The following is a 21015-nucleotide window of genomic DNA, read 5'->3' on the forward strand; positions in this document are numbered from 1 at the left end:
ACGTGTTGATCAGATAGGACTACGAGTCCGAAGGAAGTTTAAAACAAAATTCAGAAGTCGGTCAACACAAATGCATCATCTGTCCACGGGATCAGGGAATCGCCCGTCACGTCGGATTCGGCCCGGGGTGACCTGGACGGTGGAAGAGAAGGGAGCGCCAGCCCGGCGCTAGAACTGAACGTACATGCATGGCACTTCACTGTATTTCCAACTGGTGGCTTCTGGCAAGCAAAGACCATTTTCGGAACCTGATTTGTGTCGAGTCACAGTAATGTGCAGCAGTTTGGCTCTAGTTGCGTTTATGGACTGAACATAGGCTAATTAGATGCTAATCAGGGCTAATGGACTATAATAAACATCACAGTTGAATAAGAAGGCCAAAGTTTAATCCCAGGATCCAAATGGGCCATTGAACAACTCATGCAGAATGAAAAAATTTAATTTCAAAGCATTCTGACAGAACTAGGAAACAGTCAAACAAGAAAGATAGATGCTCAAAGGAGGAGAGGACCTGGAAAAATGTGTAAAGAAGAACATACCCCATAATTCCTCCTCTGCTTCCTAATCTCTTTTACAGATCTCTTACAGTGTAAGTAAAGAAAAACTCTGAAGAGTCCAAATAGTCTTGCATGATAGGCCACTGACAATGGCTCATAAGAAAGAAAATGATTAGGTTTTTTTTTCTCATACCAGGACCTGACACGAATTAATGAACAAGAAAAAATGAAACCATTCTGTACTTGAGTGCTTCAAGGAACAAGAACCAAATGCAGCCATACAACGACGCATAACAAAAATTCCAATAAGGCAATATACATTTCAGTCCGGATACATTTCAGCAGTTACTTTGACTTGACTCTCTTGCAAAGGCAAGAGCCAGTGTTCAAATTCTAAATTGCATGCTAACCAGCCAAAAATTTATCCAACCGTGACATCACAAGGATTTATCTAAACTGTAGAGACTTTTGCAAGCAAGCAAAGAATAAACCCTGGATGTCAAGATATGAACCAGTGTTAACCTTCCAGATTTCAGTGACCGTGGAGCAACAGAATTTGGATGGGTGGGTAGTGGTGTTAGTTAATATAAAAAAACGAACTCAATTGCAGGAATTCACTTAAGAATATAGAGCAGCTATAAAACTCAACCAAAAAGCTATACTCTACTCGGGCATTTTCTTTGCCTCTCACACTCGAATTTTGTTTCTCCTCCTCCTCTTGCCTTCTTCTCCATTCTCCAGTGAGCTCTCCAGCGAGATTTAGGGTTCAAGGGTTGGGGGTTAGAGTTCCAGTGAGCTTCTCCATTGCTGACCTTAGAGGAAGAACGGGGTGGTAGGACGGCCCGACGGAAGTGGCGGGCGTGGGAGCAGTGAGGCCGTCGGTGCTAGGCGGTGGAGAAGGCTGGTTGAGCCAGGTCAGGGCGGGGGCGACGACGGCCATTGCGGCGGCCGCGGTGCAGGGCTCCGGCGAGACCCTCCTGCCAGTGGCGGATCTAGCAGTGGGGCGTATAGGGCTCGAGCCCCCTATCATCGTGATTCCTACGGACCCCCCTAAAGATATGAGGAGAAAGAAGAAGTAGAGGAGGGACAAGATGAAGAAGAAGAGGAAGCGGCCCCTCCTGCCTATCATTCACCACTGCCTCCCCCGCCCCGCGGTTGGAGAGGCGAGGCGGCGTGCGAGGAAGAAGATGGGCCTATGTAAAATGGTGAAGAGGAAGCGTGGCATGTAAGGAATGTGCTGACTCGACTATGTGGGTTTAACCATGATCAAATTGGCAGAGCCGAGGAAGTTTAGGGAGCCTACCAAGTACCGACAGAAGTTCCAAGGATCAGCTTCAGCTTTCCTACCTTACTCAAGATGGGACAGTAGCTTTTTTTTGGGGGGGGGGGGGGGGGGGGGGGGGGCGGGGGCTGCAGATTTAGAGTTGCTCTTACAAAACAAAAGAACACTGGACAAGTTGAGTTTTTTTTTAGAGTCTCAAATAAAAAGTTGAGTTTTTCCAATAGGGATCTTCCATCTGTGCTGCGCGCCCTTCTTGTTTCAAAAAAAAAAAACAGCAGCGAAGTACTACTGGATTTCGATTCAGAAAGCGACGCTCGTGGGCCCCCGAACACGGCCCACGCATGGCACCACGGACGGCGTACCAGCAGCGCGCGCACCGCACCGCACCGCGCAGGCAGCACTGCAGCCGCAGCCGCAGCCGCAGCAGACAGCAGGCACGCCCCAAGCGCCCACGAACGGCAGCTGGCGCGCGGGGCCCACATCCATCGCCCCCCGCGCGCCGGACCCCACGTGACAGTCCCTCGCGCGCCAGCGTGGCCCCCCCACCTCCAGCGCGCGCGGGCGGGCGAATCAAGCGGATTGGACTCCGGGCTGGGGTCCGGCCCCGATCCCGGCGACGACGCAAAAATTAAAAAAAAACTTTAAAATCCCTGGACAAAAGAAAAAAAAATCACGCGAAAATTCTCCCCGTCTCTGTCTCGCTCTCTCTCGCGAGGGCAGGAAAGGAGGAAGCGTGGGGAAGGCGAGGAGGCGGGCGACGCGACTCCACTCTCCCTCACAGGCACCCAAAGCTGCCGCCGCTTCTCGCGCCGCCAGCTCCGCAGGTAAAACTCCTCTCCTCGTCTCGCTCTCGCTCGGGATTGCTCGCTCCCCGCCGCGCTCCGTGCCGGGGCGGGGTGCAGCTGGTCGGGGTCGGGTGGGGGCCGGCGCGAGGGAGCGGCAGAGGGAGGGAGCTGGGGTGGGGTTTCTAGGGTTTTGGGAGGAAGGGGGGGGGGGGGGGGTCAGCGGCGTCGCTTCTGCGCTCGGGGTGGAGTGTGGCTGCGGGGCGCGGCGCTCCTGAGCTCGGGGGGGCGTCTCTGTTTTCGCGGCGAAGCTGGGGTTTGTTTGGTGCCGCCCGAATCGCTAGGGTTTGGATGCGGAAGGTGGTGGGGGGGTATTTGGAGCCGTGCTTCCGGCACGTACCTGCTGTTCCTCGGTTCGTGTGGGCTCTGCGTGCAATTGCCTACTGTTTTCGCTGAAATTGGGGGTTGCTGCGACGGATTGGGTTGCCTGTGTGCCGACCCTTTCGGCGGTGCCGGCAATGCGATTTCGTCTCGCATTGCTGTCCGCTCTATGGGAGCTGTCTTGTTGTTGGCCTTTTAGCATCCTTTCTATATTCGTAGCCAGGACCATGAGGATGTGCTTTTATTGTTCCATTTGCCTTCTTGCTTTCTACTCGAAAAAACTGTGCAACAAAGTTTAGATCTTGGTAACAGTACTAACGTAGGACGCGCTGTCGTATACAGTTTTCTCTCTCTCGGTTTTGAATTCCCTTTCAGATCATGAACCTCGTGATTCCTTACTAGGGGTTAACATTTGTCTGCAGTTAGAGCATTAAGGGTCGCCTTGGATGCCTGAGGCCGACCCAGCACCTGCAATGGAGGAGAAGGCCGTCGCAAATGGCACAGCAGCTGATGATGTTGCTGCCCCGGATAACAAGGATAGCACCAATAAGGAAGAAGCTGTCAAGAGCATGGAGCCTGCAGTAGTGAATAAGGATGCTGAAGAACAGAACAAAGGCTCAGAAAATGGCACTGTGGTCCCGTCAGATGGAGATGCCAAGATGGCAGAGGCTGAGAGTGAAAAGGAAGGTGATGCAGCCGCAACAAAGGAGGTGGATTCTGAGGATGTCAAAATGGATGCAGATGCAAACGAAGATACCGATGCCAAGAAAGAAGGTGAAGATGTCAAGATGACTGAGGCCGAGGAAGGAAATGCGGAGGTCAAAGATAAAGAAGAAAAGGAAGATGAAGTTGACAACACAAACGTGGATAAGCTGGATGAATCAAAGGAGCAAGAGAATGAAGGTTCGGCAGAGCAAGAGGAAAACAAAGGAAAAGAAACAGAAGAGCATACACAACTGGAAGGAACCAAACAGTTAGATGCAAAAGAAGAGAAAGATGGTGCTGATGAGAAGCAACAGGAAGAGGAAGCAGAAGAAAAGGGCTCTGCTGATAAGAAAGATGAAGCTGACAACTTGGAAGAGAACAAGGAGGAGACTCCGAAGAACAAGAAAGTAAGGAGTGCCAGGGATAGAAGCCAGGGAAAGGAGAAGAAACAGGATGGGTCCAAATCCAGGGAAGCTAAAAATTTGCTGGAGACCCCAAGCCCATATGGTACTGACCGTCCTCAACGTGAGAGGAAAACAGTGGAGAGGTTGGTTGAGGTGATTGAGAAGGAACCAAACAGGAACTTCGTGGTTGAGAAGGTTCGTTGCTTGCATTCATTGTGTCCCTTTTTTTCATTTCAGTGTGTAATAATTGTTGTTTTTCAATCGCAGGGACGTGGGACTTCTCTGAAGGATATACCAAATGGTAAGTGACTCTTGCCCTTCTCTGCACTATTTGCTTCTTTCTATCTGTTAGGCTCATAGCAGGCCATCTCCGCTGTTCTTTACTATGGCAGAGAGATTCTTTCAAGTTACACATGATGTGTTATGTTTTACTGATTCTTGAATTATTGATAGAACATGTTTTGAAAATTGGTTGTTTGTACGGAAGAGCGGAACTCTAATTGTGTTCCCTGTGTTTTGCTCCATTTTCTGTTTTGGTTAATGATATGCACTATGGGCGGAAAAAACAGATCCTTGTAGTCTAACTGGAGAAAAGAACCTTTTGTTATGTTAGTTGAATCATATGAACAGAGTAGGTTGTGGTGTTTATGTGGTATAATCTGCTGTTGCCACTTTAAATTGAGCTATAAGGCAAAAAAAAAAACAACAACAAAAACAAAGAAGAAGTTAGATCAAAGCAGAACCACAATAGAAAGGTATGCAGAATCCTAAAAAAAGAGACTGTCCTGGGGAACCATGTTACTGTGCATCTTCAGTTTTGGGAGGGTGAGGACTTGAAACTTACGGTTCAACCATAAAAATGCTCTACCACTAAGACATATGGTGCCCCATATTCACATGTGTCTATGTGTGTTGGATATCCTTTGCGTACTCTGGTATCTGCTCTAAAGGTGTGTCCACCAGTACTAAGTCAAGGCCAAAAATCATGGGATCCTATTAGCTTAGCAAGTTCAGTTTTGTTTCTTTGACCTTTAGATGAGCACTAGATTTCATTTGTATTTTCTTATCTTTACTGCTGAAGTTTAAATAGAAAGCAACAATTTTGAATATTTCGTCTTGCTAACAACAACAACAACAACAACATAGCCTTTTTTCCCAAGCAAGTTGTGGTAGGCTAGAGATGAAACCCGAAAGAAATAAGTTCAAGGTTCAGGCACATTGATAGCTAGTCTCCAAGCGCTCCTATCCAAAGCTATCTCTTTAGAGATGTTCCAATCCTTAAGGTCTCTCTTAACCGACTCATCCCACGTCAGTTTAGGTCTACCTCTACCCCTCTTTACATTATCGACTAGCTCAAGGATCCCATTACGCACCGGCGCCTCAGGAGGCCTTCGTTGGACATGTCCAAACCATCTCAGCCGATGCTGAGTAAGTTTCTCCTCAATTGGTGCCACCCCGACCCTATCCCGAATAACTTCGTTCCGGACTCTATCCCTCCGTGTGTGCCCGCAAAACCACCGCAACATCCGCATCTCTGCTACACTCAGTTGCTGCACATGTCGTCTTTTTGTAGGCCAACATTCAGCACCGTATAATATCGCCGGACGAATTGCTGTCCTATAGAATTTGCCTTTTAGCTTTTGTGGCACCCTCTTGTCACAAAGGATGCCAGAAGCTTGCCGCCATTTCAACCAGCCAGCTGAAATTCTATAATATTTCACCGTATAATATTTCGTCTTGCTAAGTGGAATATTTTTCGAGTAGATGAAAATGATATGTACTCCCATCAGTTCCAAATTTTTGAAACTCTAGCTTTGTCCTAAGTCAAACATCTTTAATTTTGATCAAGCGTACAATAAAATGTATAAATATCCACAATACCACATGAATGCATTATCAATCTATATTTCATGGTGGATTTAATGAAACTAATTTGATGTTGTAGATATTGCTAATTTTTTCTATAACTCGGTCAAAGTTAGACAAGTTTGACTTATGACAAAGTTAAAGTGACAAGTAATTTGGAACTGAGGGAGTATTAAGCAATATTATTTTCTTTCTTTTCATTGACCGATTGGCGTTGGTGCATCCATTTTCCATGTTATGTACTTTCTGTTTTGTTGTTCCTATTGCTGTTATCAATAGTTTATCTTCCATCATTGCTGAATTATCATTGGCGATGGCGTATCCAAGAGCTAAATATGTTGATAACAAGCTAATTTACTACTTTGATTTCACTTGTTATCTCTCTTTATGCATTAGTTCTTTTGTTCTCAATGTCTCTTTGATTAGCACAAACATTTGTTCTCTCTTTTTAGGTTCCACTCAATGCTTATGTCTGAAATTTATGTAGTTTTCTGATGTTCTCTTTCACTGATTTGCCTTTTTTTTTAACTTATGAGCAGTGGCACACAGAATATCGAGGAAGAAACCTGGTGATCTTAAATTTCTTCACAATCTTCTTTTTGGGAGGAAGGGCAAGGTAAAATCTTGACACAGGAGAAGACTCCTTTGGATCTGCCTGATGCAAAATTTATCGATTACGTATTACCCAAGAACCTAGTTGTACCAAAGCCAGCTGTAAATATGCATGGAAACTGCCACACTGAATTTCCTAGCAAGTGCTAGTCCCTCCACTAGGTTTAAGCAGATAGGAAGCACATTTAAGAGTTTTCTTGAAGAAAAAGAAGCACGGTTAAGGATGAATGTATGTCATGTTGGCACGACGGGTTGTGTACTTGTGTTAACCCTCTGGAACCAAAGAAGTAAACAAAATAAAAACTCTACCCCCCACCCCACCCCAAAAACTAAAATGAAACAAAATAATGCAGCACCCTAACTGATTAGAATTTTCAAGTTCCAAATGTTTGCTAAAGTGAATTTTTACTCAGCGTGTATGGTCGTAGCTGCTGTATGTCAGGATTGTATATATAAGTAGAAAAATTAAGGTTTTACATCGAGAGGTTAGTTTCAATGATTACTTGACTTTCATTTTGTATGATGGTTTTATAAACTTTCAGCCCTAGCAATTTGAAAGATGACTAATTGTTGGCTTGGATTCTCAGAGTGAAGTATGCTGCTGTATTCTTCTATTTGCTTACTTTACAACAACTCCAAAATGTGACACTATTTGTGAATGATATAAATGCTAAGTTCTAACTGTTCTCTTATGTTTAGAGCGTCGACTTTAAAGGACATATACTCCAGTTCTCTGGATTTGTTTGGCATGAGAGTGATGTAAGCTTCTTTTCTCAAAATTATAAAATGGCTTCGCTTATTCAACTTGATTAATTTGGAGAGTTTCTTGTCTGTAGGAAAAGCAGAGGGCCAAGGCAAAGGATAAGCTTGACAAATGTGTAAAAGACATGCTGTTGGACCTCTGTTGGATGCTTGCTATTCCAGTTCCAAAATCAAACCTTAGAAAGGTTTTATTTTCATGCCTTGTTCTTGGAATTACATTTTGGATAATTCAGTACTCGATTCTAATAAGTTTGAGATAACTCATATAGGAAGATATTGTGTCAAAGCTGCTGGACTTCATTGCTGAACCTCACTCTGCAGCTGATTCTGGGCTGTCTGATGATCAGGTGAGAACAGGAATTCCTACAATGTGCTTCTATTTTTGTATCAGCTAGGTACTGTTGTTGATGTTTTATGGTTGAAATCAGATTTAATCGGAATCTACAACTTACATGATCATTCTCTATGCTTTATCCTTTTCCACCGGCCAGGGATCAAATTCTAGGAAACGCAAGAGAGGAGGTGAAAGCGCAAGTAAGACTCCTGACGGCACACCTAGTAGGTCGAGAAAGGTATATTGTGCGGTTACTACAAGTCTATAATCAAAAGCTTTGAATATGACTTAATATAATATGTAGCTTTCCTTGGTGGCTATTTAATCCTAAGCAAGTTTATGCATGTACATACCAATTATTTGTTATGTTAACACAGACATGGTCACGCTCACGCGGGCATCCTGCCTTCATCATTGTATTACTACCATTCTCATTTGTTGTTATTTCTGCAGAAATTTGGCAATGATTCCAGTTCAGGTAAAAGGCAGAAGAAAGCTCTCAAGTATGATACTGATGAAGATGAGGATGGTGATGAATCCATGAAGTCTGACAGTGAGGAAAACAGAGATGAAGATGCAGAAGAACAAGAAGACGACTATGACTCTGGGAAAGAGAAGGCAAGGAAAAAGTTCCCAAAAGTACAAGAATCTTCAAGCAAAAAGAAGATAGACAGAGGGAGTGGCTATAAAACAGGTTATCCAAAGACAATTAGCAAAAGTCCAGTAAAAAAAGCATCATCCAAGATTTCTGAGGAAAAAGAAAGCCCCGATAACAGTGCAAAGGTCTTTTCTAGGAAGAGGAAACCTACAGAAAAGGGTGAAAAGGATATCACAGAAAAAAAGTCAGCAGGTAAGTTTGTGACCGTCATAAGCATCCCAAATTGCTCCCTTTTATTGATGTTTGAGAATTTGCACCTCAGTTCATATTGCACCACTGGATCATCTTTTCTGTCCATGTCATGGCTAAATCGTCCTTCTGTCTTATTTTTCTTTGCTGGCGAATGAATAAGCACTAGTACGATTTTATTATTTGCCATTTTTTAAGTTTTCACATGGACTGAGTATAGACTATCATGTGATTATTGCATTGCACTACATATGATTGTTGTCCTGCTTGTGACATGATCACAGGAAATATATTTCACTTTTTAAGTCATCCAGGCATAGGTTATTTATTAGCTTGACTTAAAAATGTAGATGTTGTATTTCATCTAGGTAAAAAGGTGACAAAAGGTAAAGGTGAATCAGCCGGAGCGGATCTTCCCAGCAAGGACGAACTGAGGAAGACCATTACTGCAATCCTCAAAAAAGTTGACTTCAACAAGGTAACTTTTAATGTAGAGGACATAAAATGTTACAAATATTGATTATGTGCAATTAATTTTCAAAGTTTACCGTTTATTAAAAAACATCGACAATGTTGATAGAGCAATGGCACCCTAGTTGCTGTCAAGAATATTTCCGTACATGAAATTCCTTTGGCACATCCATTCTGGACACCAGTATGTTGATGTTCCTTTTTTCTGTAAAGTAGGTTAACGTTCAATATTTGTGTTTGGCTACAAATAGATGGGCAATTGAGGACAAAAGTTCATACTTATGTCCTATCATAAGAGACAGTTTTTGTCTGACTAGAGTATGTTATCTCTTAACTTTTGGTGTTTCAGAGAAGTCCACAGAAATTACTTTCTCAATTACAGCACTACTGCTGGAGTTGCCCTGATTTTCCCTCAAATTTTTCCATTTGTGTTTAAAAGGTTTTTTGTTGTTGTAATCAAAGATTCTTGCAAAGACCTGACATCGCTTGGGAACCTGATTTTGCAGGCAACTTTCAGTGACATTCTTAAGAAGCTCGGTAAGATCCCCAAGCTTTCTTTCTTTCTTTTGCTGTAATTTCAGTCGGTGATGTTAGATGCACTAACTAACTTCATCGTGTAGACAACCACTACAAAATGGATCTGGCTCCAAAGAAAGAAGCCATTAAAGTTATGATCCAAGATGAGTTATCCAGGATGTCAGAGGAGACAGATGAGGATGAAGACACAAATGAAGATGCCGGGAAGAAACAGCAGCAGTCTCAAGCGAAGGAGGTCGAGGCTTGAGGATTCCTGGAACCCCGTAGCTGTAGTGTAGTACCCGCTGTTAATTATCCTGTACTTAACATGCATGCCTTGCCTTGTCCAGGCATCCTATGTTCATTATCGCCGCCAACTTGAGAACCCAACCTTTGATTGTGTATGTTAAGACATGATGTGCAGGCAGCCCTGAGCCCCCACACCTTTTTAGCTGACTGATTGGAGAGGTACTCCTAGGTAACTTGTCTCTAGATTTGCAAATGGTGTCTGAAACTCTGCATTTGCTTTGGCAAAGCATGTACTGAAATAGTTTGTGATAGGTTTGAATAACACATGGACGGGCGTGTTAGGTTGTAATTGTCATTGTTTCTGTGAGGTTTTGTTTAGCGTGCTGCTGCTGTGGATAGTGGATTAAGGTATATTTGTGTCATGCATTGCCTGCGGGACTCTTCGCTGGACTTGCAGACGTTATGTTCTGTTGGGGCAGTATTGCTGTGTTACCTCACCTTGCCAACTCTTGATGTGCCTGAGCACAGCTCTGTTTTTCCATGGAGATGGAGGCAAGGCTGAGCAATGCCCAGCCCTGGACAGCGGATTTCCTTGGCCCGTCCGAAACACGAATTTACGTGCACAGCAGACGTGGGTACACATGACAATTCAAAGAAACTATCTGGTTCCGACATGGCATGCATTGCAGGGGCACTATAATCAGTTGCATTCGTCAGCTAAAGAAGCTTCATTCCATGGACTGGATATACACACCATGGCTCTAGAGTACTAGTACAGGTCAAACTCGGACCACATCCATTCAGATCAATTACTACTAGAATATCAGCAGCATACGTTTGCTGAACAGCCTACCGCCATAGCCCACTACATGAAGAGTCTTGTACTACGGGCATCTAACATGGTTCTTCCAAGATGTCAGCCGGCAATCACCACATATGAACAAAAGACAGACGCCACAATGGCGTCTAGTGGTGGCCTACGCGGCTATGCCTCAGTGGCCTACACTACCACTTTCTTCCAAAATGACTACCAACAGGTCGTTCAGTACAGCCTCAGCAACCACAACTACCCTGTTAGAAGCGAACAGGTCAATCACCTGGGGTTGCCAGAGACTTTCGGGCGACCCCTCCGCCTTTTAGGAGGCTTCTCATCAGCAGCATCGTAGTTGGACTTGTCTTCACTCTTTGTCTCCCCTCTTGGGCGACCGCGCTTCCCTTTAGGCTTCTTCTCACCAGCACTCTTTGTCTCACCTCTTGGGCGACCGCGCTTCCTTTTAGGCTTCTTCTGGCCAGCAGCGTCATTGTTGGACTTGTCTTCCCTCTTCACCTTACCCCTTCGGCGACCACCCCGGCTTTTAGGCTTCTTCTCATCAGCAGATTCAATGGCAGACTGACCAGCCTCATTCCTCGATCTGATCAATCACAGAAACATAGTGATCAAAATTTTCCCTAAAACTAATCAGTTTCTGTTGCAGCTTCAGACATTCTATGGTGAAATATTAAGAGTGGGTTACTGCAGCTACTGCTTACCCGTCAGAGGGAGGATCCAAGAAATTTATAACTTCGTTCAGAGCATAAAGAGCAATCTTCTTAATCTGAAGGCATCAGGTTTGACTCGTGGTTAACTATCATATGAAGTAGTAAAAAATCATAAGCAGAGCATTAAACATATGGTAACCAACCTCCAATTTGTCTTCTTTAGCCCTGTGATGAGATGGAAGTCGTCTGAACTCTCCAGTCAGTTTAATACACTCGTCCACATTTTCAGGGGAAACAAAGTCCATTGCGACCTTGATGCAAGACTGCAAATTCAAATAGAAACGGATTCAGTTTTTAAGCAATGGGATAATTATTGCTACATTCAAATAGAATGAAAAAAAGGGCTGGTTAAGTTCTCTTACCTTCAAGTTTCGGACTTGGTGAGGACATCCAGCAGGAATGAAAACCGCTTCACCAAGCTTCTGCTCAAACGTCCAGGGTTCCACACCTATATAACAGGCAAGCCATGACATAAGAGAAACAAGGCTACAGCATGAAAGGCTGCATTTCTGAGGTATGAATAGTTCACTAACCATATTCTTCCTTTAGCTTTCTCTTATGTTCCTCAGTTAAGTAAAAAGTTTGATCATGAATTGGGTGAATAACCTGCATCATTAACACAACTATTGGTCAGCATAGGAAAAACAGGGGAAATAAACTCCCCACAAATACAAGGAAAACAATACCTGCTTCACAGGATTGCAATGGAGGTGCCTGAATTCCGAGGCGTGTTTCTTAAGGTAATCTTGTAGCTTGTCAGAATCCTCTCTTCGGAAAATATCCCACAAGGCACCACCAGTTCTCTCGTGCTCTCCACTCTCCATATTGTCCGAAATACAATGAGCTCCATTATGCATCATTGCTGAACTACCACTGCCAATGTAATTGGAACACTGTGCTGCCTTGCTTTGTACCTTAGATCCATGAGATGGATGTTTATCCCTAACATCACCTTCACTATCAATAGGTGTTACAGCATTGTTGTCCAGACCTGCACAGTGAAAACAAGAATGTTGTATTAAGTTAAAAATCAAGGACAACTGAAAGTAAACATGTACAACTCACCATCAGAAATAGCTTTACAGATACTATCATTACATGAGGTCTTTGATGTTTCATCCATAGTTACATTCTTGGAATTAGTAGAAATTTGTGATAGGTTGTGTTCTGAAACGCCATAAAATTCCTGAAGATCTTGTTCTTTCATTTTCTTTCTGGTCTTCTCTATCTCCTTAAGTGGATAAGTCTCGTAGGGTACTTCTGCTGTGTGTGTTAAAATATTTACCTGATCAAAGAAAGACACATGTCACAATTAATTCCTGCCATGATAAACTAGTGAAACCCAAGCAATTGACAAATAAGAAATAAAGAACCATCACTTGTTACCAGCTGGGTGTACAGCCAAAGCTTGAAAAAGCTAGGTCAGAGAAAGTGATGTAAAAAAAAGTGATATGCATGTTACCCAGTACAAGATATAGCATTGCGTAAGTCAATTTTATTCCACATTGAAGGTACAAAACAACCACAATTGTTAGAATATGAGAAAAAGGATCACCATTAACAAAGCATACCGCATCAGACATGTCACAGTGAAGCTTGGTCACAGAATCACCCCTGCCTAACTCTTGTTTAAATCCATAAGCAATGTAAGTTTTGGGTCCAAGATCTGGCTTCAGGGCACCATTAGGAAGCTTGACTGCAAGATTTAGTGGACCATATCGAGGATCAGTGTACTCAGGAAATGGCAATGCGCTGATAAACTCAGCACCATGGCGAGGCAATCTCTGATCAAATGAACTAGATGGCGGCCAGTCCTTTAGCTTAAGCATCTCAGGCCAATGTGGCCTGGGATGAGTTCTGCCTTGCGTATATCCCACAAAAAACATGTGTATATTAATTTCCACCTGCAACATAAAAGTCATGGTCGAGTGCTTAAAATTTTACTCTTAAATGTAAACAACAGAGGATGGTCTATCTGCAAGCATACAAATAACATCAGTCTATCCATACAGACAATGCCATTCCTTGAAATTGAAAGTTAAATTGAAACGTGTATTGTTTCTTGACAATAATCAAGAAATCTTCTATCCATGTTGTATTGTACCACCACAATTAAAATCAACATGGGGGACCAGGAGGAAGATGAACACCCTCCTCAAGGCCTAAACAAACCTAGGAAGGGAAACAAAAGGAAAACAGCATATCGAATGGAATAGTTGAAATGAAAACTGACATAAATATATCAAACAATAAAGTGTTCCCTAAAATGCAACCAGAAACCAAGGGGAATAGAGTTCCTACCTCATTCCAATCAAGGCAATCTATTGCCCTGACAGCGAAGTGCTCATCTTCTACTTTGCCATTGGTCTTTTTTTCTCGCAGTGCACGCCACATAACTAATGGCTCCCAACTGAGGCCAGAGGTTAACTGTAGGGTGTCAGAAACAATTACAGGTTCACCCCTTGCCCAATGCACCTGAAAGTGCTCCAAGTCATCCTCCGTGATACTGGTGGCAACTGGACAATAGAGGTGGTTATCACTCAAGCCTTTCCTATTTGCAGCCTCTCGCACATCCTGAGCTCTTATGTTTCCTGAATGATCATAGCAAGGGCACTGACCACTGCTTCTGGCTACTGCTTTTGCAAACATTTCACTCCTAACAATTCTGTTAGCCTTTTCTTCTAGCTCAGAAAGCATTTTCTCTGGAAGCAAGCATTTGAGGTCCAAAAGCGAACCACCACAACCTCCTAGCTTATTTGGTGGGCAAGTTATGCTACCATCACTCTTTGCTTTCCACAGTAGCAGAGGGTTATTTGGGTCCTCTCTAGCATCTATGCCATTGCAAGGCTCAGCATTTGGGGCCTTTGACGTAGGAGTAGTTCCGAAAACATAATCCCTGCTTCTCTTTTCAGGCTCGATGTTCTGTACCTCTTCTCCTCCAGGAACCTCTCCTTTGCGCATCTCCCAGCAGCATGCAAGGCACAAATCATAAAAACAGCATTTGCAGCTTCTATGAAAATCAACTATAGAAGTTCTACAATTATTGCTGCATTAGAAGAGTAAGAAGACACTTCAGATTATTGTTGCTATTAATATTTTCTTTTTGCAAAATGACAAAGGAAATGGGTAGACCGAACCAGTAAACACGCTCATCTAGATTACATTCAGCTTGTTCCAACTGCACTTTGTCCACTGAAACACCTGCAAAATGAAACTAATTAGCATGTACATCAACCTCAGTTCCAGATTGTGTCATGTAACACCAGAATACAATACCTTTTATTTTAGCCTCAAATTCTTTTTCCTCCATCTGCTCCTGCCACAGTTTTCTCAGCCAGGGAAGCAACAAGCGCAAAACATGACAAGCATAACGGATTTGATTTTCTTCAGAAATTTTCTTTTTTGGAGGCTGCTCATGAGGAATGAGAAATCACTAAGGAAGACTAGAAAGAAGATTTGCAACATAAAATAATGTAATAAGTGAAGGTCATATGTAAAGTCAAAAAATGGGCATGGGATGCTAGGTGCATACCTCTTCAACTCCTCGCATTCGTAGGCATCCCTTGCAATTACAGTTCTTGCAGCAATATGGGCATTTTGCATTAAACTCATCTTCTGACATATCAGGGTACCTATTTTAGTATTTACCAAAGGCAGATTAGAATTGTATATTTCACAAGATCAGATAACATAGCCACACATCTATAGTCATGGAATGAAAATTTTGGTAGGAAAAGGCATCCTTTTTGTGTAGCACAGGAGAAAAATGCAGTTGTATAAAGCACAAAAACTTAGCGGATGCATATAGAATATAGTGACTGAGTAAACTGCATATGTTTAGTTTATATATCTGAATGACACATTCTAAGGACACTGTTCATGATGTGCAATCATATTATTAGACAACAGCACTGTGAGAACTTGACTAACCACCGTTCAATGCAGGGCACACAGAAGCGCTTATTCATGCATGAACTACACCTGACCACCCTCCCTTTATCATTCCTCTGGCACTGGTGGCACATTAGGGCATCTTTCCCTTTCAACATCTTCTTCACTTTCTAGGAAATTGAAACAACACTTGCATTCATCAAAGACTTATGGGAAATCACTCCATAAACAGCTTATGCCAAGGAATGAGTAGCTTACCATGTTATTTTCATCATAATTACCATGCATGGAGCAAGAGACCTTCTGTTCTTCATCCTCTCTCTTCAGCAATTTTGTGCCAGAAACCTTCCCGGCATCCCTGTACTTCCGCTTCTTTGTGCTCTGTAAAACCTCACCATCCTGCAAAGAATTACTGGGATGCTACGGCAAGACAGCAACATAATTACTAGGAAAGTTCCTTGACATCATATGACCGAAGTAATAAAACCCTAGAATATTCACCGGAGAAAATTGAAATATAAACTTGAAAACACAACAGGGGTGCTACAGCAAGGTAGCAACATAATTACAAGGAAAACAATGTTATCTAGTTGTCTTCAAATGAATGACAGAAATAGGATGATAAATGAGAAAGGAAAATTTATACAAGAGAAAACACACAATAATAAAAAAAAATAACTGGTCATCATGCAGTTGCTAGCTACAGTGAGCAAACAAGCTCATATAAATAGAGCATGTTTACTAAGCACCAAGAATTTGATTTCTATGAAGCCAAATACAAAAATAACAAAGTTAGGCAAAGTTCTAAACCACTTGGAACAATACCTGGAAGTTGTGATGAGGTGCTTGGATGTTTCAGATAATTTGTTGTCAAACACTGTCAGATATATGATAACATGGGTACAAAACTGTTGGTGAGGATGCAGAGTAACATACCCCATTCATTTTACTGTGGCTTTTGCCATTGGGGAAGTGGGCCTTGCTATCCAGTTGCTCTACTTCGGCTTTTCTAGGCCCCTTCTTCTTGCCAGCATCACTTGTCTTGGCCCTCTGGGGCTTGACTTGGTTATTGGGAGCATCCTGATCATTATTATATGCCAAAACAGGAACATTAGTCAACTGCGTCGAACCATACACACCCAGCGAGAATTAAACCGATACAGTGGCAAGTAGGCGTATTTCAAAGAATAGGATACAAGATACTACAAAATCAACACGTACAAATGAAGTAATAAAGCAACCAGTGCAGTAAAAGAATTATTGGTGCTATGTCAATGTAGGAGAGGAAGGAGGAACAAGGAAGTAAGTCAAAGCTAAACGTTTTTCCGTTCCTTTACTATGCATCGGTAGTACAAAGAATCTTCAGAAAAATCCACCAAATGACTGAAAAGTACTCAATCGCTCCCTCAAAAAAATAGCCATCTTTAATTTTCTGCATTTACTTGGCAAATCATACATCTAGTAGGAAACAGCGAATCACAAGAAATGATAAAATGGCCAAAAAAGTAGTCTTAAGAAAAGTTGCTAGTAGGTTACTCAAAACAGAAGGGGCATCTCTTTCTTTAAGGAAGCATGAAATCGTAAGAAATGATACTCCTATAATGCTGTTTTACCATTTTCCTGCACCCACCCAACCAAAGATTAATGTTCCCCGGCTCATGTTCCCGCACATAGTTGAAAAAGAAAAATGTGGTGGGAAACAGAAGACACCAGTAGCGGCCTGGAGACGAGACACACGAAAAACGATGGAGATCCCAGGTGAAAACAAATGGGGGGGGGGGGGGGGGGGGGGGGAGGGGAAAGGCAATCGTCTCCAGGACCACCTCATCGTCTCCGACGTCGCGCTCGCAGTAGACGTTGGGCGGGTGCCGCCTCTCCCGGAGCACCCTGTCCCCAACCACCACCCCGTCCATCGCCGGCGCCGCGACGGACCTGTCGCCGCCGCCGCCGCCGCCCCGCCTCCTCCCCCGCCCCCGGCCCCTCGCCGCCCCCTTCCCCCGCCCTCTGGCCCCCGCCTTCTTCACCTCCCCACCACCGCCGTCCACGGCCGCGGCCCCCTCCGGCTCCTCCGACATGGCCGGCGCTGGAGGGAAAAGAAACTAAAAAAAAACGAGGAAGACCCCAGCGCGCGCTCGCGCGGTTGGCTGGAGGAGAAACGGTGGAGTTTTTGGAGCGAGTTTCTGTTGCGGAATCGGGCGCGCCCTCTCGCTCCTTATTTGCTCCCGGCGCTGGAGCGGGGGGCGGGCTTGGGCACGTCGACCGAGGCGGGCGGCGAATCCCGGCCGTCCGTGCCGCTGCGGGACTCGGGAGGAGGATCCGGGCCGTAGGCTGAGCCGCGGAAAGGCCCGGGTGGGGGGGGGGGGAGGGGGGGGGCTCGCCCACGGTTTTCAAAATTTGAACGGCGCGACTGGTGGGTGGAGGGAAACGGAGCGCGGGGGCGGATGGTTGCTGCGGGCGCCGCGCCGCGGTTTTCACACACCTACCTGGCGGTGGCGCTGCAGCGAGGCTACGGCAGGAGTACGGGGGGAGTCTATGCGTCGCATTCTGCGACTTGAAAATGAATCATCGCAGAACCAACCTGCCGCGCGCCAGGTTGGCGGGTGGACGCGACGCGCGCGCGCCGACGCAGCGAATGAACCGGAGGCCGGCCCATTAACCTTATGCGCAAACATTTTAGGGAACCAACGGGCTGGAACGTTTCATTTTTTTCCTTTGACTTATTCTTGTTCAAAATTGTTCTATAACATTTTTTCCATTTCATTCATGCGCTTTTCTCTCACAGGCTTTCATTCCATGGGATTTAATTTTCCAAACGTTAATTTGTTTGTAAACATTGGAAGAAAGTGTTCTGGAACATTTCCAAAAGTATTCCGAAACATTTCAAAAATGTTCAGAAATAATTCCCAAAAAGTGTTCCGGAACATTTCAAAAGTATTTTGGAATAATCAAAAAGTGTTCAGGAACAATTTAAAAAAGTTTTCCCTAACATTTCAAAAGTTCCGGAACATTTCGAAAGTTTTCCAGGAACATCTCAAAAGTGTTCTGTAACGTTTTCAAAAGTGTTCAGGAACATTTTCAAAAGTGTTCTGGAACAATTAAAAAAAGTGTTCCGAAACATTTTCAAAAGTGCTTTGGAATATTCAAAAATGTGTTCCGGAATATTTGAAAAGTATTCCGAAACATTTCAAAAGTGTTTCGGAACATTTTGAAAAGTGTTGATGAACAATTTTAAAATAGTGTTCCCTAACATTTCAAAAGTGTTTCGGAATATTTTCAAAAGTGTTCCGGAATATTTCAAAAGTTTTCCGGGAACATCTCAAAAGTGATCTAGAACGTTTTTTAAAAGTGTTCCGGAACATTTTCAAAAGTATTCAGGAACATTTTCAAAAGTGGTCAGGAACAATTCAAAAAAGTGTTGCGGAACATTTCAAAAGTGCACTGGAATAATCAAAAAGTGTTCGGGAACAATTTTAAAAAGTGTTCACTAACATTTCAAAAATGTTTCTTAATATTTTCAAAAGTGTTCAGGAGTTCCGTAATGTTTTTCAAAAGTATTCCGGAACATTTCAAAAAAAGGGTTCCTAAACATTTCAAAAGCATTCCAGAACATTTCAAATGTGTTCGTAAATGTTCTCAAACAAGTTTGAGAACTTTTGATAAATGTCCCTTAGTGTTTTGGAATATTTTTTGGAAAAAATTCAAGATTGTTCCAAAAACATTCAGATTTTTGTTGTTTTTAGAATATTTTAAAAGTGTTTCGAAACAAACACGGTTCTTAAAAAAAGTGTTCCGGAGCATTAAGATGTTTTTAGAAAGTGTTCTATAACTTTTAGTTTATCCCAAAACTGTATGTTTTTTAAACTTTTAAAATTGTTCATGACTAAATTTGTTTCGGGAACATTTCAGAATGTTCCGTTGGAATATTTCAAAAGTGTTTCGGAATATTTTCAAAAGTGTATCAGAACATTTATATAGTGTTCTGGAACATTGTGAAAAATATTCTGGAACACTTTTTTTTAAGAACTGTGTTTGTTCCGGAACATTAAGACGGTCCACAAAAGTGTTCCTTCTCATTTCAAAAGTGTTCCGGAATGTTTTTGAAAAAGTGTTCCGGAACATTTCAAAAAAGTGTTCCGGTGTTCCGGGATATTTTTAAAAGTGTTTAGGAACAATTTAAAAAAGTGTTCCAAAACATTTCAAAAGTGTTTCGGAATATTTTCACAAGTGTTCCAGAACATTTATATAGTGTTCCGGAACATTGTGAAAAGTGTTCCGGAACATTAAGACGGTTTTCAAATGTGTTCCCGACCATTCCAAAAGTGTTCCGAAATATTTTTCAAAAGTGTTCCGGGACGTTTTCAAAAGTGTTCCGGAATAATTTAAAAAAGTGTTCCGGAACATTTCAAAAGTGTTTCGGAACATTTATATAGTTTTCCGAAACATCGTGAAAAGTATTCCTGAATATTGTTTCAGAATGTTTTTTCAAAAGGTCCGGAACATTTCAAAAGTGTTTGGAAATGTTCCCGAACAAGTTTGACAACTTTTGATAATGTCCCATAGTGTTATCGTATATTTTCTGGAAAAATTTCAAGATTGTTTCGAAAACATTCAGATTTTATTTGTTTTCGGAATATTTCAAAAGTGTTCCGAAACAAACAAAGTTCTTAAAAAATGTTTTGGAACATTAAGATATTTTCAGAAAGTGTTCTAGAACTCATAATTTATCCCGAAACTGTCTATTTTTCCAAAATGTTCTAGAACATTTTAAAACTTTTAAAATTGTTCATGACTAAATTTGTTTGGGGAACATTTCAGAATGTTACGTTGGAACATTTCAGTTCATGAACACTCAGAAAAGTTCCGAAATATTCAATTGGAACTTTTTGAAATGTTCTTGAACATTGAAAAAGTTCCGAAACATATTTGTAAATAATTCAAATCAAAAACTTTTTTGAAAAAATGTTCCCGAACAAGCGATTAGTTACGTGCACCATGTCTTATCAAAATCGAAAATATCACAATTTAACAGGCCGGCCAATCGGAACTCTCTACTTTATAAAATAAGTGATCAGCTGGCTCGGCCAACGCAGAATGAGGCCGGCTTCCACCTGCGCGGGTGCGCCTCCCACATACAGAAGGGAAGAGAAATACTTCATTGGTATCGATGAGAAGATAAAACAAACCATTGGCACAAGCAATCTACACTAACAAAATTAATAACCCATAAAAATGGATTATTATATAACTGAACTCAAACTGTATCATTATATTTATTATGATGATATCTTTAAAATAAGATCACACATGAGTTTATTTCAATATTTGTTCAGTTGGAATAATTTGATGGTAAACAGAAACAATTTTAGTTCTAAGAGAAATAAATTCTGCACATTCAAAAAAAGAAATTGTTCTGGAACTAATTAAAATGTTCAGAAAAACTATTCTCTAAACGAACTAGAAAATATGTTAAGAACAAAATAAAATGTTCTTAGAAAAAATATTGACAGGAAGAAATTGTTTCAAAACAAATATTCTAGAACAAAATATATATTTCGGAAGTCGGAACAAATATGATCCATACATAGTAAAATTAGGTCTAGATTTCAAAGTTTTATTTTAGATAACATAATAGTTCGATTCGAAAGAAGAAATTGTTCTGGAACAAATTAAAAAAACCAACGAAAATATATTGTTTCAAATGATAAAAAATGAGTAAAATTTAAAATAGAAGTTGTCCTAAGAACAGAACAAAATGTTATACCGGAAAATTTATTCTTGAATAATTAAAAATATTTTAGAAAAATATCATCTAAATATAGTCAAATGTAGTCTAATTTTAAAGATCTTATTGTAACTAACACAAAAATGTGAACAGAA

The 21015-nt window shown here is 42.1% G+C and overlaps 2 protein-coding genes and 1 long non-coding RNA gene across 5 annotated transcripts; 2 read left to right on the forward strand and 1 right to left on the reverse strand.

Annotated features, from left to right (window-relative positions):
• Nucleotides 1–2420: 2420 nt before the first annotated feature.
• LOC120650420 (protein DEK-like) lies at nt 2421–10130 on the forward strand. The gene is made up of 12 exons (XM_039927550.1): nt 2421–2603; nt 3365–4246; nt 4319–4352; nt 6457–6533; nt 7229–7288; nt 7366–7476; nt 7561–7638; nt 7783–7863; nt 8079–8475; nt 8841–8950; nt 9450–9480; nt 9564–10130. The coding sequence occupies exons 2-12, from the start codon at nt 3389–3391 to the stop codon at nt 9725–9727; spliced, it is 2001 nt and encodes a 666-aa protein (XP_039783484.1). The 5' UTR covers nt 2421–2603; nt 3365–3388; the 3' UTR covers nt 9728–10130.
• Nucleotides 10131–10412: 282 nt separating this feature from the next.
• LOC120650419 (lysine-specific demethylase JMJ25-like) lies at nt 10413–17309 on the reverse strand. 3 transcript variants are annotated; one of them, XM_039927549.1, is made up of 16 exons: nt 16962–17309; nt 16075–16218; nt 15397–15537; nt 15178–15308; nt 14780–14879; nt 14524–14656; nt 14385–14448; nt 13549–14293; nt 12819–13151; nt 12346–12532; nt 11934–12238; nt 11781–11853; nt 11610–11695; nt 11391–11510; nt 11239–11303; nt 10413–11120 (listed from the first exon to the last, which is right to left on the reverse strand). In XM_039927549.1, exons 1-16 carry the CDS (start codon nt 17211–17213, stop codon nt 10802–10804), a joined length of 3198 nt encoding a protein of 1065 aa, XP_039783483.1. In that variant the 5' UTR covers nt 17214–17309; the 3' UTR covers nt 10413–10801. The 3 variants fall into 3 exon arrangements, with proteins under 3 accessions (XP_039783483.1, XP_039783482.1, XP_039783481.1); XM_039927548.1 differs by having other exon boundaries at nt 12313–12532; nt 15397–15519; nt 16962–17307; XM_039927547.1 differs by having other exon boundaries at nt 12313–12532; nt 16962–17307.
• Nucleotides 11477–12969, forward strand: LOC120650421. Its single transcript, XR_005665596.1, has 2 exons — nt 11477–11761; nt 11882–12969. It is a non-coding gene; the product is annotated as an uncharacterized LOC120650421 (long non-coding RNA).
• Nucleotides 17310–21015: the final 3706 nt, after the last annotated feature.

Source organism: Panicum virgatum, chromosome 9K (assembly GCF_016808335.1).
Source record: "Panicum virgatum strain AP13 chromosome 9K, P.virgatum_v5, whole genome shotgun sequence".
NCBI lineage: Eukaryota > Viridiplantae > Streptophyta > Magnoliopsida > Poales > Poaceae > Panicum > Panicum virgatum.

Coding starts and splice junctions, on each gene's coding strand:
- LOC120650419 (XM_039927547.1), bottom strand. CDS start 17,213: ATGTCGGAGGAGCCGGAGGGGGCCGCGGCCGTGGACGGCGGTGGTGGG. Junction 14,449..14,523: donor ATTTGAGGCTAAAATAAAAG/GTATTGTATTCT, acceptor TTCATTTTGCAG/GTGTTTCAGTGGACAAAGTG. Junction 12,533..12,818: donor ACTGTGACATGTCTGATGCG/GTATGCTTTGTT, acceptor TTCTTTGATCAG/GTAAATATTTTAACACACAC.
- LOC120650420 (XM_039927550.1), top strand. CDS start 3,389: ATGCCTGAGGCCGACCCAGCACCTGCAATGGAGGAGAAGGCCGTCGCA. Junction 4,353..6,456: donor TCTGAAGGATATACCAAATG/GTAAGTGACTCT, acceptor ACTTATGAGCAG/TGGCACACAGAATATCGAGG. Junction 6,534..7,228: donor TTTTTGGGAGGAAGGGCAAG/GTAAAATCTTGA, acceptor TCTTATGTTTAG/AGCGTCGACTTTAAAGGACA.